The sequence below is a fragment of the Dendrobium catenatum genome, unplaced genomic scaffold (assembly GCF_001605985.2).
Source record: "Dendrobium catenatum unplaced genomic scaffold, ASM160598v2 fragScaff_scaffold_133, whole genome shotgun sequence".
Taxonomy (NCBI): Eukaryota; Viridiplantae; Streptophyta; class Magnoliopsida; order Asparagales; family Orchidaceae; genus Dendrobium; species Dendrobium catenatum.
Window position 1 is genome coordinate 6,234,719 of NW_021318595.1, and position 14,335 is coordinate 6,249,053.

Sequence of the window (14,335 nt, forward strand, 5' to 3'; positions counted from 1 at the left end):
GTGCTATGGACATGTTTTTACTTACCTATAACTTAATTTATTTTTGTAGGTTCTTCAACGCATTTTGATGGGGACTGATGTTGTTAAAAATGTTAACAAAAATAATGCATCACATGCGGTTCTGTTTGAAGCACTTGCCTTGGTAAGTTTGCACCATAGAATTTCACATCCAACTTTTAAAGTATATTTGATTTTCAAATTTTTCTGACCTATGGGAGTAGAGATGTCATTATTGGATGAAATCTCTTCCCAAAATTAAGTGGATTGAATTAAGAAAGTCTTAATGGAGATTGAAATCAACATTAAAGGAAAAGAGCAAGGGGTGGCCGGCGGTGGGGGTTAAGGAATTTGGCTTGGTCGGAGTTTGGAGCAAGTGGAGGGGAAAGCTAGTGGTTGAGGGGAGACAAGGGGAACGTCCGGTGGGGAAAGGCTAGCCGGTGGTGGGGGTTGGGGGGAAATTGATGACAGGATTAAGGATGGTCAGTGGTGGAGTAAGAGGAGGAGACGTCAGACCACAAGCCCCGGACACCTCCGGCGACTGGTGGGTATTGCTTTGCCCATGCCTTGGGACTTCACCACTCAAGAACTCACAAGCTCTAGAGAGAAAACAAAAAATTTAATTTAATTCATCAATCCCATACAATGCAAGAGGCCTCCTATAAATAGGCCCAAATAGAAGAAAACTGAAAAGACGAAAGTGCCCTTGGGCTACAACATAGACTCACTCCCCCATAGGGGTAAAATGGGAAAACTCAAATGCAACCTAATACATAAAATAGAAAATTCATAAAAAGTACAAACTCTGAATCGTAGCCATTGACCTACGATTCCTCTGATGGTACACATCTTAATTTCTGATAGATGTTGAGGGAGCTTTTAGTTCTCAAAAAATTTCAGCTTGGGAAATTGTGACAGATTTTTTTTCATTTTTCTTTCTTCCTCTCAAACTGGGCATGCAAGACCAGAAAGCAGGTTTTGGGCCAGCTGGGAGAACTAATGAGAAAGGGAGGAGTTTTCTTTTGGCTTTAGCTTTCCGATAGGAGGTATACAGGAGACAAGAAGAGTCTTTGTTGTCCATTTTTGAAGAGGAGGGGTTTGTGGTTTGTTAGCTGAAGTTCAATTAATATCCTAACTCTTCTCTTCTCTGCGGTTCCACCTACTCGTCACACCTTCATATCCCATTACTTATTCACTCTTGTTGTTCCCCACCTCTATTCATGCTCCATTCTTTTTCTTGTTTGCTAATCTGAGAGGCTACCAAATTCAAGATGTCAACTCCAACAAATTGGTGGTGGTGACGACATGTGGGACAAACCAAGCATCCATGACAAGAAGCTTCCTTTCAATTGAGTTCATCTCTACTAAACCAAGGTACTGTGGCCAATGACCATTGAACATTATTTCAATGAAGAAAACCTAGGAATATTGGCCTTTTGCGGATATGTATGATGGTCTCGACCAACCTTAGTTCCTTCAAATTTCCCTTAGCTTAGGTTTTTCTAACCTAATATTTGTTGTTCTCTTTGTTTATCCATGGAAATCCAATGATTTCTCATGGAAGGTTCTCATTTAAGAATCCAAACAAGGGGACAATGAAGCGTCGGGTTATTGGATTCGGATTTGTTGTCCCCCTCTTGCACAAAATTGCATCTATGTTGGACCTAGCCTTCTATCTACATCAAACCATAAGTTTCCTTGTGACCATTGGACCTCCATTAAGTGAGTATGCACTTGTTTAATTTACTCAAGTTGCATTTCATTCCAATTAAGATTTAGATTATGACAAAATAAATATAAAATGTGATAGGTATCTTTTGTGCTAGGGTTTTCATTTCCCTAACAAATTTTTGGAAAATTATTAATAGTTATTTAATGCTAAACACTTATGAAACTAATTTGGGATGTTTTATGGGCCCTCAAAAGGCCCATAATTTAAATTCCATCATATTTTGAATTATTTAAGCCTATTTATTAATTTTCAAATTAAATTATTGTTGAAAATTTTTAATTAAATATGAAAATTTTTATGTGATGGTCAATAGATTGTGCTAAAATTTATCTTGAGACTCTTTTAAAATCATAGGATCAATTTTTTTATTTCAAATGAATCCAAAATATATATATAAAAAGAGAGGAACCTTTCTTAGGATTCCACTCTCTCCACCAGCGGTGCTTTGAAGCTTTATTACATGAACCATTTGACCTCTTTGGATCCAATTTATACATGACAAATCTAAAGGTTGCTTTGATTTGAGTTGAACTAAATTTAACGTAAATCATCGCTATCTAGCCTCTATTTATTTGGTGTTTTCTTGGACTCCCAAGAGGTTGAGGGAAGCATGCGCCCAGGGAGAATTAGTGAAAGTTATGGCCGTTAGGTGGGAAATGAATGTAACGGGTTTGGTCTTGGTCATATCCAATTAGTTAAGTCATATACCTGTTTTTAATTTACTTTAAATCATAGAAGATAATCTAAAAAAATAATGATCTAGTTAAAGAAAAAACTCATTAGTTCTTCATTTTTTTTAACCGAGACTTGCTGGTATTGAAGTTATAGAAAAGAAACGCCCGATAATTTCCTGGAGCCTGAATATTATGTTCGTGGAGAAACTTATAAATTTTCTATTTATGAGGCCAAACCTCAAGCTATTTAGGATGTCTTTTCCTGTTATGCTACTTCTGGAGCATGGTTTCAAAGTTTAACCTTTTATTGTGTTTATTTAAAGCAGATTTTTTGCCCTACCATTTAAATTATGTAACCAATTAGTATGATCTACTCAACTTCACTAATGCATATTGAGATATTATTTCAGTAATGGCATTCTTATATTTTGAGTGATTTATGAATGGGCATCTGCTGATATATATATATATATATATATATATAACTTTGCTAAGGGTTCTTAATGAGGGAGCAGCTGAGCAGTGACATCTTTATGCTTGAAATGATTCTGATGAGCAATTTCACATTTTCCTTTCTGATTTATGAACATTATTTTTATATAATCCTTTTTTTAGTTGCTTTCATAAATGCTATAGCTTACCTTTTTGTTCCCCATGGAGAGTTTTACTCTGTTTTATAATGATTCATAGACCTTATTAATATATCTCCTTGCTTTTTGTGTAATAGCATTTGTGCTACTCATGATTATTTTTAGCCCCTATTAGTAATTTATAGTATTGCTTCTGGAATAGGTGTAACGGAATCTAACTTCTTGCATATAATTAATCCATCTTTGTACCTATAGGTTATGCATCTAGATGCTGAAAAGGAGATGATGTCTCAGTGTGTAGCTTTGCTGGGGAAATTTATTTCAGTTCGAGAACCGAATATTCGTTATCTTGGTCTTGTAAGTATTGAGGAATGTTCATTGAATGATATTGGTTAATAATAAGTGATGATAGAATATCTGGTTCAAACTTAGATAACCGACTTGTGAGTGCCATGCATGTAACTTTGCATTTGGAGCAGGAAAACATGACAAGGATGCTGATGGTCGCTGATGTGCAAGATATAATCAAAAGGCATCAAACCCAGATTATTACTTCCTTAAAAGATCCTGATATAAGGTGAATTTTTACCATAGTGCTAACCTTGAATTGAATTATGTTGAAAAGCAGGCTTTCTTCTTCTCATTTCTCATCAGTTTCTCTTGTCTAACGTTTTACTCCTATGAAAGATCCTAGTATCTGTTAAAATTCACATCATGATATGACAAGTTGATTCGTGTGTTCACACATGCATCGTATGCTGTAATTCAAAGGTATCTTTTTTTTTTTTTTCTAGGTTCTGCCTTTAATTTTGAATGGGATTGAGAAAAGTGAGTAATTTTACAAATTTTTCCTTAAAACACTGGCTGAAGTAAGATGAGTTTTGCTAATCATACTTTTTGTCATAGTTTTAAAAATCAAACGAGACCTGCTAGTTTGACCAATTCAGCCATGAACCGATTAGATGGCTGGTACGATCCAACTTAAGAACCTGCTTTGCATCAAGCTGGGCTGAACTGACAAGAACTGTTGGTTCAACCGTTGAACTAGTCCCGATTTTTTATATCCGGTCAATTCAAATGTTTTTTATTTAATTGATTAAACAAATTAATTTAATATTAAATATAATATTAAACCAAATAAATTAATATAATTATAATATATTAAAACTTTTACATGAGTATTAAGTATAATTAGGACTTACCAAAGAATAGCATTCAAACTTTCTCACATGAACCCACCACTCCATGTGAGTTCCTATCGTATGCAAAAGCGAAAAGCTATATAAACTATATAAAATGAAACTTCGAAGTTATGTGTGACTAAATAATTGATGCAGGCAAACTAGAAAGAAAGAGTCAAAAGAGGAGAACACCGGGGCTAGTAGAACATAACTCAACTCAAACTAGAACGCATACATCCAAACAAACACCAAAACAAACTAAAGCCAAACAAACGAAATAAAATTAAAATAAAAAAACACTACCCTCAGAATAACCGGCAAGCGGTTTCCTCACATGCAATGAAAAAAGTAGGCAAAGTAAAATAAGTGTTTAAGGGCTTGCAAACCAAGAGTCCACCACAGCTACAAGGTCCAACGTCCAACGAAACTCCTCCAAGACAAAATAGAGAGGAGGAAGAGAGAAATGGAACAAGCTCTCAAGCTTTTCCAAGGAAGAATAAACCCTCAAGTTTTGTAGAGACTTTGCTCAAATATTCAATAAGCCTTTATGCTTCAAAACATCTCTAATTTTTAAGAGAAAAGGGGGCAGCCAAACAGCCATTCCACCTCCAACCGAATCAATCAGGTAAGGGGAAATAGAAGGCCATAAATTATTCCAGAACAGCACCTGAAAAGGCTACACATAAAACCTGGAAAAGCAGCCACGGGACAAGCAACCAAGGGAGGAACTGAAGGGGCAGCACAGGGGATCGGAACCAGCAACCAGGGGGATCGGAATAGGCCACGAGAAGGAGAACCAGGAGGTGAAAAACCGAAGAGACACGGAGAAAGGAAAAAACAAAATTCCACTCCACTTAATGAGCTAACTAGAGGAATACCTTATAAGCTAAACATCAGCTCAAATGTTTATGAGATAGAACCAAGTAACTCCCAAAGAATACAGCCCAAACCCGAGCAGCTAAGGCCCAATACGAAAAGCAACCAGCAACCCAAAGACTAAAGAACCCAAGTAGCTAACACACCCAAAGCTTGCCAAGCCAAGCTCAACCTACTCATGATCATTGGATGTTTTCCATCATAGGATAACATATAAAAAAACTATAATATTCAAATTACAATGAAAAACTAAAACAAATTGAAATATGCATGCATCAATAACCATATTGAAAGTTTTCATATTTACAACATATATATATATATTTTTTAATTTAATTAATTATGCATGAATTCTATTTATTTTTTGGTCACAAAATTATTTGATTATATAATTATTACAATATTATTATATCATTTAAATCTTATTTAAATAGTTTTAATACTTATTACATCATCCGGTTCAACCCCCGGCTTAACTTTGGTTGAACTATTGAACCTTGAAACTATTATTCTTCCAGTTTGATGTTCGGTTTGGTTTTCACAACCTTGCTTTTTGTTGGGTATGAATGTGAAAAGTTGTGGTAAATAATAAAAGCAAGAAGATAAGTAAAAAATTTTAATGTTTAGGTTCAACATTGATGTTTGATACACAATTTATTTATTTATGAATCAATTTATGTCTTCATTATTTTGCCTATAAATGCATTTTAGTTAAAGTGATGTTAGAGTATTGAATTTTTTCAAATATGATTTTAGAATTCCAACTAATTTTTTTGTAAGTTGAGACATTTGTAAGTAGACTACATATTTATGAATGGATACTTGATATTCTAGTAATAATTCAATAACTTTATTATGGTCAATAAAATCCTTTGAAGTTCTTTTCTTACTTATATACTTTTTCATCAATTGTAATAATATAAAAATCACTTTCATATGGCTTGAATGATTTTTCGAAACAGACGTAAATTTCTAAGCCCATGTACCATTAGCTATAATTTAGTTGTTTGAGTCATAAGTTTTTTTCTTGTATAACTATCACGATCTTGTACACTCCTTTGTTCTTAAATATTAGCACCAAAATGCTTATTCTCCAATCATTTGCATTCTCTTAGTCCTCAAAATTCTTTGAAAATATTTGTTAATAAAATTGCATCAACTCCTTCAATTCAAGATATATTTAATCCAGGTCCAAGCTTTATTGTTACGTATCTTCTTTAGAGCTAAATTCTACTTTTTTTGTATCAATTTATGATACACATTATTACTTTAATAATTTGTTCTTCATATTCTTCCAAAATAATTTATTTCTTCTAACTGCATTCCGCTTTACTTTTGGCCATTTTTTTAGTCTTATTGGCATTACTAAAAAAAGATGATTGATATCCCAATCTTCTTTCATTCTCGCATGAGATTTATGCAGATGAACAAACTTGTATCTGATATAATAAGCTGTCTTTACTCAATTATTTTGGGTTTGCTTAACTTTTTTGTTCTTCCAAGTATTGTATTTGAATGTTTTCGCTGATGATTACATTATAATTTTAATAATGTATTTCACATGCTTTCTTTGAATCTTGAAAGTCTTTTTTTTTCCTTCATTTTACAGTATAGAACTTTCTAATGGAATTGTAGGGTTACAACAACAACAACAGCATCAAGCCTTTATCCCACTACTTGGGGTTGGCTATATAAATCCTTATATCCTGTTAAGAGTCAAATTTTTATTTAAATCAAATAAAGAAAGGTCATTACTAATATTTTCTAACAAAGTCTTTTTAGGTCTATCACTACCTTTATTAACATAAGCTAAATCTAATACCTCTACTGTCCTAATGGGGTTATCAGAAGACCGTCATTTTATGTGACCAAACCATATAAGGCGATTCTGTCTAATCTTATCTTACACTGGAGCTACTTCAACATTTTCACGTATGTGCTCGTTTTGTATTCTATCTCTAAGAGTAAATCCACTAATCCACTTGAGCACCCTCATCTCTGCAACACTTAATTTAATATTATGCTTCTCTTTTAATGACCAACATTATGCACCATAAATCATTGCAATTCTCACCACCATCTTATAGAGTTTTTCCTTGAGTTTGAGGGGATATTTTCTATCACTCAACAAGCCCGATGCATTCCTCGACTTCAACCTTCAAACTTGAATTCTATTAAGAATATCCCTATCTATTTCACCATCACTCTGAACAATAGACCCAAGATGTCTAAAACGTGTATTCTTATTAATGACTAGATCGTCCAAAGTCACAATCTCTCCACTAGATTTATTACTACTAAAATTACACTCCATATATTCGGTTTTAGATCTACTCAAATGAAAATCTTTAGACTTTAAGGTTGACCTCCATAATTCAAGTTTACCTTCAACTCCCTCTCTAGTCTCATCAATAAGAAGAATATCACTAGGAAAAAGCATACGCCAGGGTACAACCTCTTGCAAATGTCTAGTGAGAACATCCATAACTGATGCGGTCAAAAAATACAGGGGACCCTATATCTCTTGATCGCAAAAAGAAAAACAGACGACACAACAAAGACTTTAAACGAAATTACTAAAGACGAGAAAAGGAAGAACAAACTCTTACATTTCAATTTAAACTAAACAAAAGAAAACTTACAACAATACAAACGACTCTTGCAAACAAAATGACGACACCCTAAAGTTGCTGCACTTGGAAGAAAGATACAGGTGGAGTGGCACTTGTAGAGAGACGAAAGATGTTAGAAGCCCGAGAAGAAAGGTTGGAAAGAGCCCACAGGATTTCCGGAGGGGATGAGAAAGAAGGTTGGAAAGAGCTCGCAGGATTTTCAAAGCAAACCCGCAGGTTATAACTTCCAAAAATAACTTATCATTCACTCTTTTAAAACATTACAAACCATCTCATATATATAGGTATGAGAAGAGAATATGAAAAGACACAAACATTAATTCTAACACAAGAACCTAAACATCACACATTAAAACACCTAAAAATAAATCCCAAGCCAAGAAACCGAAGAGGTAGCCGCGGGAGCCAAGGAGGCCGAGCGGAAACCAAGAGGGCACGGTCACGGGAAACCAGCAGCCGGCCGGAATCCAAGGGGGCAAATGCAATGAAACCATGGAGGAAACCAAGGAGTCATGCATGGGAATACTAAACACCTTTCTTGGGATTCCAAAAGCCCTTTTTGGAACCCCAAGAGACATCATAAAAGAAGACTTTAAAACTATAAATAACATTTAATAAAAAGTAAGATAATAAATGAACTAAAATGTTAGCTAATAATGAGCTAACCCTTAGTTCAATAAATGAACTAAAGTCCAGCTCATAAATGTGCTAAAATTTCAGCTCAAATAGTAGACTCAAGAGAAGCCAAAATTCATTTTATTTTGGACCTGAGTTGACCCCCCCTTTATTTACATCAATAACTAAAGCAAAAAGATATGGGCTTAAGGCCGATCTTGATGTAATCCAATTGAAATAGAAAAATATTTGGCCAAACCACCTTGTGTTTGAACACAAGTAACAACACTTGCATGCGTTTCCTTAATGAATTGAATATAAACATTATTAGCCCCTTTCTTTTCTAGAACTCTCCATAGCACTTCTCTTGAAACTTTATCATATGCTTTCTTTAAATTAATAAATATCATATTTATATCCTCCTCATTTTCTTTATACTTCTCCATTAAACCTCTCAATAAATGTATAGCTTCCATAGTAGACCCGCATGAATCCAAATTGATTTTGTGAAATATTAGCATCATGCTGTAACCTATGCTCTATAACTCTCACATAGTTTTAAAGTTTGACACATTAACTTAATTCATCTATAATTCACACAATCTTATGCATCACCTTTATTCTTAAAAATAGGAATCAACCTACTCATTGTCTACTAATTCAGCATCGTTTTAGTCTTCAAAATAATATTTAAAAGTTTAGTTAGCCAATAAATTCCTTCATCTCCTAAGCATTTCCACATCTCTATTGGAATATCATCAGGTCCAACAACTTTTCCATACTTCATTTTCTTTAAAGACTCTCTAACTTCAGTTTTACTAATATGTCAATAAAAATAAAAATCTTTATTTTCATTTAGAGTGCTAGACTGCTAGGTCTCTATAGTTAATCGTATTCTCACAATCTTTGTTGAAAAGTTTAGCAAAATATCTCATAAACCTTTATTGAATACCCCTTCTAATAAAAGCACTTTTTAATCTTCATCCTTAATGCACTTCACTTGAACTAAGTTCTTACTACTCTTATCTCTTTGTTTGGCTAACTTTTATATATATATATATATTTACTTATATATATATATATATATATCGCCCTCTTTAATATCTAATTTATTATAGAAAATATAAAAAGTTAAAATATTTGAATTGCATGTTGCTTTCTTAGACTCCTTATGGGTCTCTTTATAACTTTTCCAATTATTTGAGTTTTTACATCTAAATCAGTTTTTATAACAAAGCTTCTTATTTTTCATCTTTACTTGCACATTTTGATTCCACCACAAATTATATTTACTATTATGAGCTTTTTCTTTTGATACTCCAAGCACATTCTTTGTAACTTTTTTAATATCACTAGTTATTTTTTTCACATAACATGAGATTTCTCATGCATAGACAAAATCTTAAGATTTAGAATCTTACTATCAAAAATATTTTTGTAAACATTCTTTAAATCCCCCCATATAATTCTGAAACAATGTTTTACTTTATTTTTTATATTTGTCTCTTCATCATAAAATTCAAAATTAATAAGCAATGTTGGGTATATAAACTTTCAGTCGAAATAACTTTACAATCTTCATAATCTAAACAATTTATTTTTCTTATAAGAAAACAATTAATCTGAGTTTTACTATATCCATTTTTATAAGTAATGAGATGTTCATCTTTTTACTTAAATTAGATATTAGTAATTACGAAATTATAAGCTGTAGCAAAATCTTATATGGTCTTGTCACCTTCATTAGTCGTTCCAAACTCCTAGTTACCCTGAATGCTTATAAAAACATCTATCACTTTGCCAACATATCTATTTAAATCTCCTCTAATAAAAATTCTTTCTTCAAGAGATATTTTTTATATTAATTATTCTAAGTTTAAAATTTTGAACACATATTCAAACCTACTTGATAACCATAAATACTTATAATATTAATAATCTTAGTATCAACAACAATCTTTTAAGATATAAATCTATCTCCAATCCTATTAATTTTTACAACATTATCCTTCTGACTCTTATCTATAATCACACATACACCATTTCTAGTACGACTTCAACTAGAATACAATAGTTTAAATCCTAAACTATGGATTAAAACTTTGATAGTCTTGCTTAATGAAAGGGCGAACCTTAACTTCGTGTGGTTTACATTATTGATTAATAGAGATAAATCTTTGTCAAATTTTACAGGACCTTTCTCTTTTGCCCAATGTAACATTTTGAAGGCTATTTTTTCTCTTTCTTCATAAGCTTCCCCAATTAAATGAAATTTTTTCTGCTTGATTTTTTTGTTCACATGGAGATCCAAATTTTTTTTTTGATTTCCTTTTTGATGGAATACAACTGGCATTGAATATTCTCCATTTTCGCTTATTGTCCCCTTCTATGAGATTTATATGGTACACAGTTTTCAGTTTTCTAATGTTTGATATCTTGCCACTGAACTCCATTTCTGTTGAAGTGTTGACGGACAGGTTGTTCAACCTTTTTTTTTTCATGACTTAAGAGTCCTTTCTTTTCTTCATTAAATTCTGAAGATTCATATAATAATTATTGATGAACATTGATTTATTAGTTATATTTCATGGTGTTTCATTTTTCATTTGTTTGCGCAGCATAAGAAGGCGATCACTTGATTTACTATATGGCATGTGTGATATCACTAATGCAAAGGATATTGTCGAGGAGTTATTGCAGGTACACTTTACCAGCCAAGCATGTCAGGCAGTCAAAATTTTACTTTTAAGATGTTTTAAAAAGGATCGGATGTAAGTCATGTAACATTAAATCCTCAATGATTCCTTTTTCAGTATCTCAGCACTGCGGAATTTGCTATGCGTGAAGAGCTGGCGCTGAAGGCAGCTATTCTGGCTGAAAAATTTGCTCCAAATCTATCTTGGTTGGGTACTTCGCCCTATTGGGTCTCAAATAGCTTTTAGGGATTATGATAGTTCACTTGCAGTTTTTGATTTTTTTTTTAAGCCTCGGGTTTTTTTACTAATGTTTTAATGCAGTTTTCTATTTATTTGTCTTATTTACATCATCTAGTTTTTTTGTACAACTATAAAACCATCCAAAGAGAATCCAACTTAGAAATTTGTAGGTTTAGACGCTAGTTCTTAAGGATTTTGTTGCACTCATGCCAAAAGTGCAAGTTGATTTGCGTGTGCTGGAACTTTGCCTAAGTTGATTGAGCCAACCCAATTGAAATTGGTCGGTGTGTTAGCGTATCATGTTATGATATGAAGTTGATTTTTTTTTCCTTATTTTTTAGGTGAAAGGTGGGCTTAGACCCTTCTCGTTAATAAAGAATAAAAGAAAAACTTTCCGAGGAGATACAATTTGTGAAAAGCATACGAATAATTAGAGGAAAAAATCGAGCGAAAGTTTCTAAGCAAATTTGTTAATACAATCCTAGTCACCACTTTTTTTCTTACAATTATATATCTAGAAGTCAACAAGAGAGGTGATATTATACCAAATCACCTCATTTTTTCCTATATCTTGAAAAACTCTTGACACATCACAAAATTGCCTTAATTCAATACGAATCTTGATGCATATTTGAATTGGAAACTTCCAAAATTATATTTGGGACCATCCAAACTCAGATTTCAACAAACTTACTGTCAAATTGAACGGTTCAATGAGATGAACCCAATGAACCAAAATCGGTCCAATTCGAGCCCAAATGGGCCAAATCAAAGGACCAAAGCTTCAAAGCAGTAATTGGATAGCCAAATGATTTCCAAATTTGGAATGTTTATAGTCGAATTGAGGCGAATCCAACAAGTCCAATAGCACTCAATTTCAACATCATTACGGCACTTAAATACAAAAATACAAAATAAACGATTTATGATTAGAGGAATTAACATGAGCCGTTCGATGGAGCACTCCAAATTTGTTTTGGATCTTCTATATATTTATGAAGTATGTTACTCTCAAAATATATAAATAGACCTCCACTATCTACTTGAGGGGGACCATGGAAGGAGATGGCTAGGACTTTTGGAGGCTTAGACTCTGGGCTAGAAACTCAAGAGAGCTCTAAGGCTTAAAGCATATTGGAGCTCCACCCCGACACCACCACCGACGAACCCTCACCACCAGGCTGCCGCTGCTGGACCTTTTCCTGACCATTGTCGTCAAACCTTTATTTGGGGGGCTTCGTCCAACCACTGTCGCCCGCCGACTACAGTCTCTCCAACCATTGTCACTTGTCGATTATGATCCCTCGGACCATCGGTGCCCTCCAAGTTAGATCCCTCTGACTACGGTCCCTACGACCTCCTTCGGCAGCTAACAATCATCCCTCTAATCTCCATCGTCTGTCAACTACCGTTCTTCTGACCACCGTTGCCCACCGACTATCGTCCCTCCGACAATCGTCGCCTAATAACCACGGTCCCTCTAACCTCCGTCACTTGCTAACTACGGTCCCTCCAATCTCGGTCGCTCGCCGATTACTATCCCTTCAACCTCCGTCGTCCACCAACTTTGGCCACTCTGATCTCTGCCGCCCGTCAATTATGGTCCCTCCGACCATCGTCCCCTGCTGACTACGGTCCCTCCGAATACCATCGCCCGCCTACTACAATCCCTATGACTTTAGTCTCCCATCGACTACGATCCCTGCGACCTCCATTTCCCTCCAACGGAGGTCAATCTGACCACTATCACCCGCCGACTAAGGTCCCTCCGACCTTTATCACCAGACAATGGTCCCCTCTATCTCAGTTGCCCGACTACGGTCCTATCGTCCAAACGAACAATCCAACATTCTTTTTGAAAATAACGCTCATATCACTGGATTCTTTTAACTCTCACCATGTAATGCACTCTATATGATGTATATTTGTTACATTGAGCCAAGTCTTCCCTGGAGGAAGGGTATCATTTGTAATCGGCTACAAACACTTGTAGAATCATTTTAACTGGGCCAAGCCTTATGGGTTTTTCTCTTTTTAGGGTTTTTCACGTAAAATTTTTGGTGTCTCTCATTACTCTTGCACCCCTCTTTTATATATATATATATATATATATGCTGGATCTTCGTATAAAGCTAGGACGCTAAACCCTATATCTCTCTATTGCCACGAATGTTTCGGTACTCAACAACTCTCATGTTTCATTCATTCCATATATTCCATAAAGTAGATAGAGAGAAGGCTTTCCAAGTATGTCTTGTTTCTAGTTAGAACATGATTGGTTCTCCTAGAGGTGAAGGAGGTGATGCATTTTGGTTCAGAATATATTTTGAAGATTTGTAAGATTCTTGTCCAAATAAAATTAATAAAATTGCATTTGAGGAATATTGAAGATAACAGATGCAACATGCAGTATAACATGCTCCAAATTCAACTTAAATAAGAAAGATTTGCTTGAAATTTTGTTGTGAAAAGCCACCGAGGTTAAAGTAGAGAGCTTAAGTGGAATGATGGATTTCTAAGTCCACTTACGATTGATACAAGAAATTCCAACATTAATGAGAAAACAATAGAAGGATTTCACACTGAAAATTTCTTTGTTACCCAATACAGTGAATCATGAAAATGTTAAGAGAAATTGGATATAGTCATGAATATATATGACTGATTTTTTCTTTCAACCAAGATGGAATGATCTCGTGCCAATGAATCCTCCAACCTTAGGTAAGTGAGAACTTTGCAATTAGGAATCTAAGCTAACCATGAGAGTTCACTGAAAAATAATTAATGAAGAAACATTTAAATTTTATTTATCTTTCCAAATCTAATGGAGTTTTGATTCCTGACTTTACAAAATGTGTAGAATGGTCGAATTGTTTTGCTAATCCATTAATGAAGCTAGAGCAATTCAAAGAGCACTTTTATCCAGAAGTCCATTGGATTTTTAGGCTTAAAATACTTTTTGTTAATAAATAATAATGTTGCAAGAAAAAAAAAAGAATCATCATTGTTGATAGTTTTTTAAATCCTTAGGGCAAGAAGAGAAATGTTAAAAGATGTTAGGTTAATCACGCCAAGTCCTCGATTTTTTTTAGGTCTTTTTT

At 34.1% G+C, this 14,335-nt stretch overlaps 1 protein-coding gene across 1 annotated transcript in view; it reads left to right on the top strand.

Moving 5' to 3' along the window:
• LOC110114907 (AP-2 complex subunit alpha-2) overlaps nucleotides 1-14,335 on the top strand; it is a 47,122-nt gene that overhangs the window by 14,259 nt on the left and 18,528 nt on the right. The window contains exons 8-12 of the mRNA XM_020847950.2: nucleotides 50-142; nucleotides 3,249-3,350; nucleotides 3,473-3,570; nucleotides 10,917-10,998; nucleotides 11,112-11,200. Of these exons, the coding sequence (XP_020703609.1) occupies nucleotides 50-142; nucleotides 3,249-3,350; nucleotides 3,473-3,570; nucleotides 10,917-10,998; nucleotides 11,112-11,200 (464 nt within the window). The remainder of the gene's footprint in view (nucleotides 1-49; nucleotides 143-3,248; nucleotides 3,351-3,472; nucleotides 3,571-10,916; nucleotides 10,999-11,111; nucleotides 11,201-14,335) is intronic.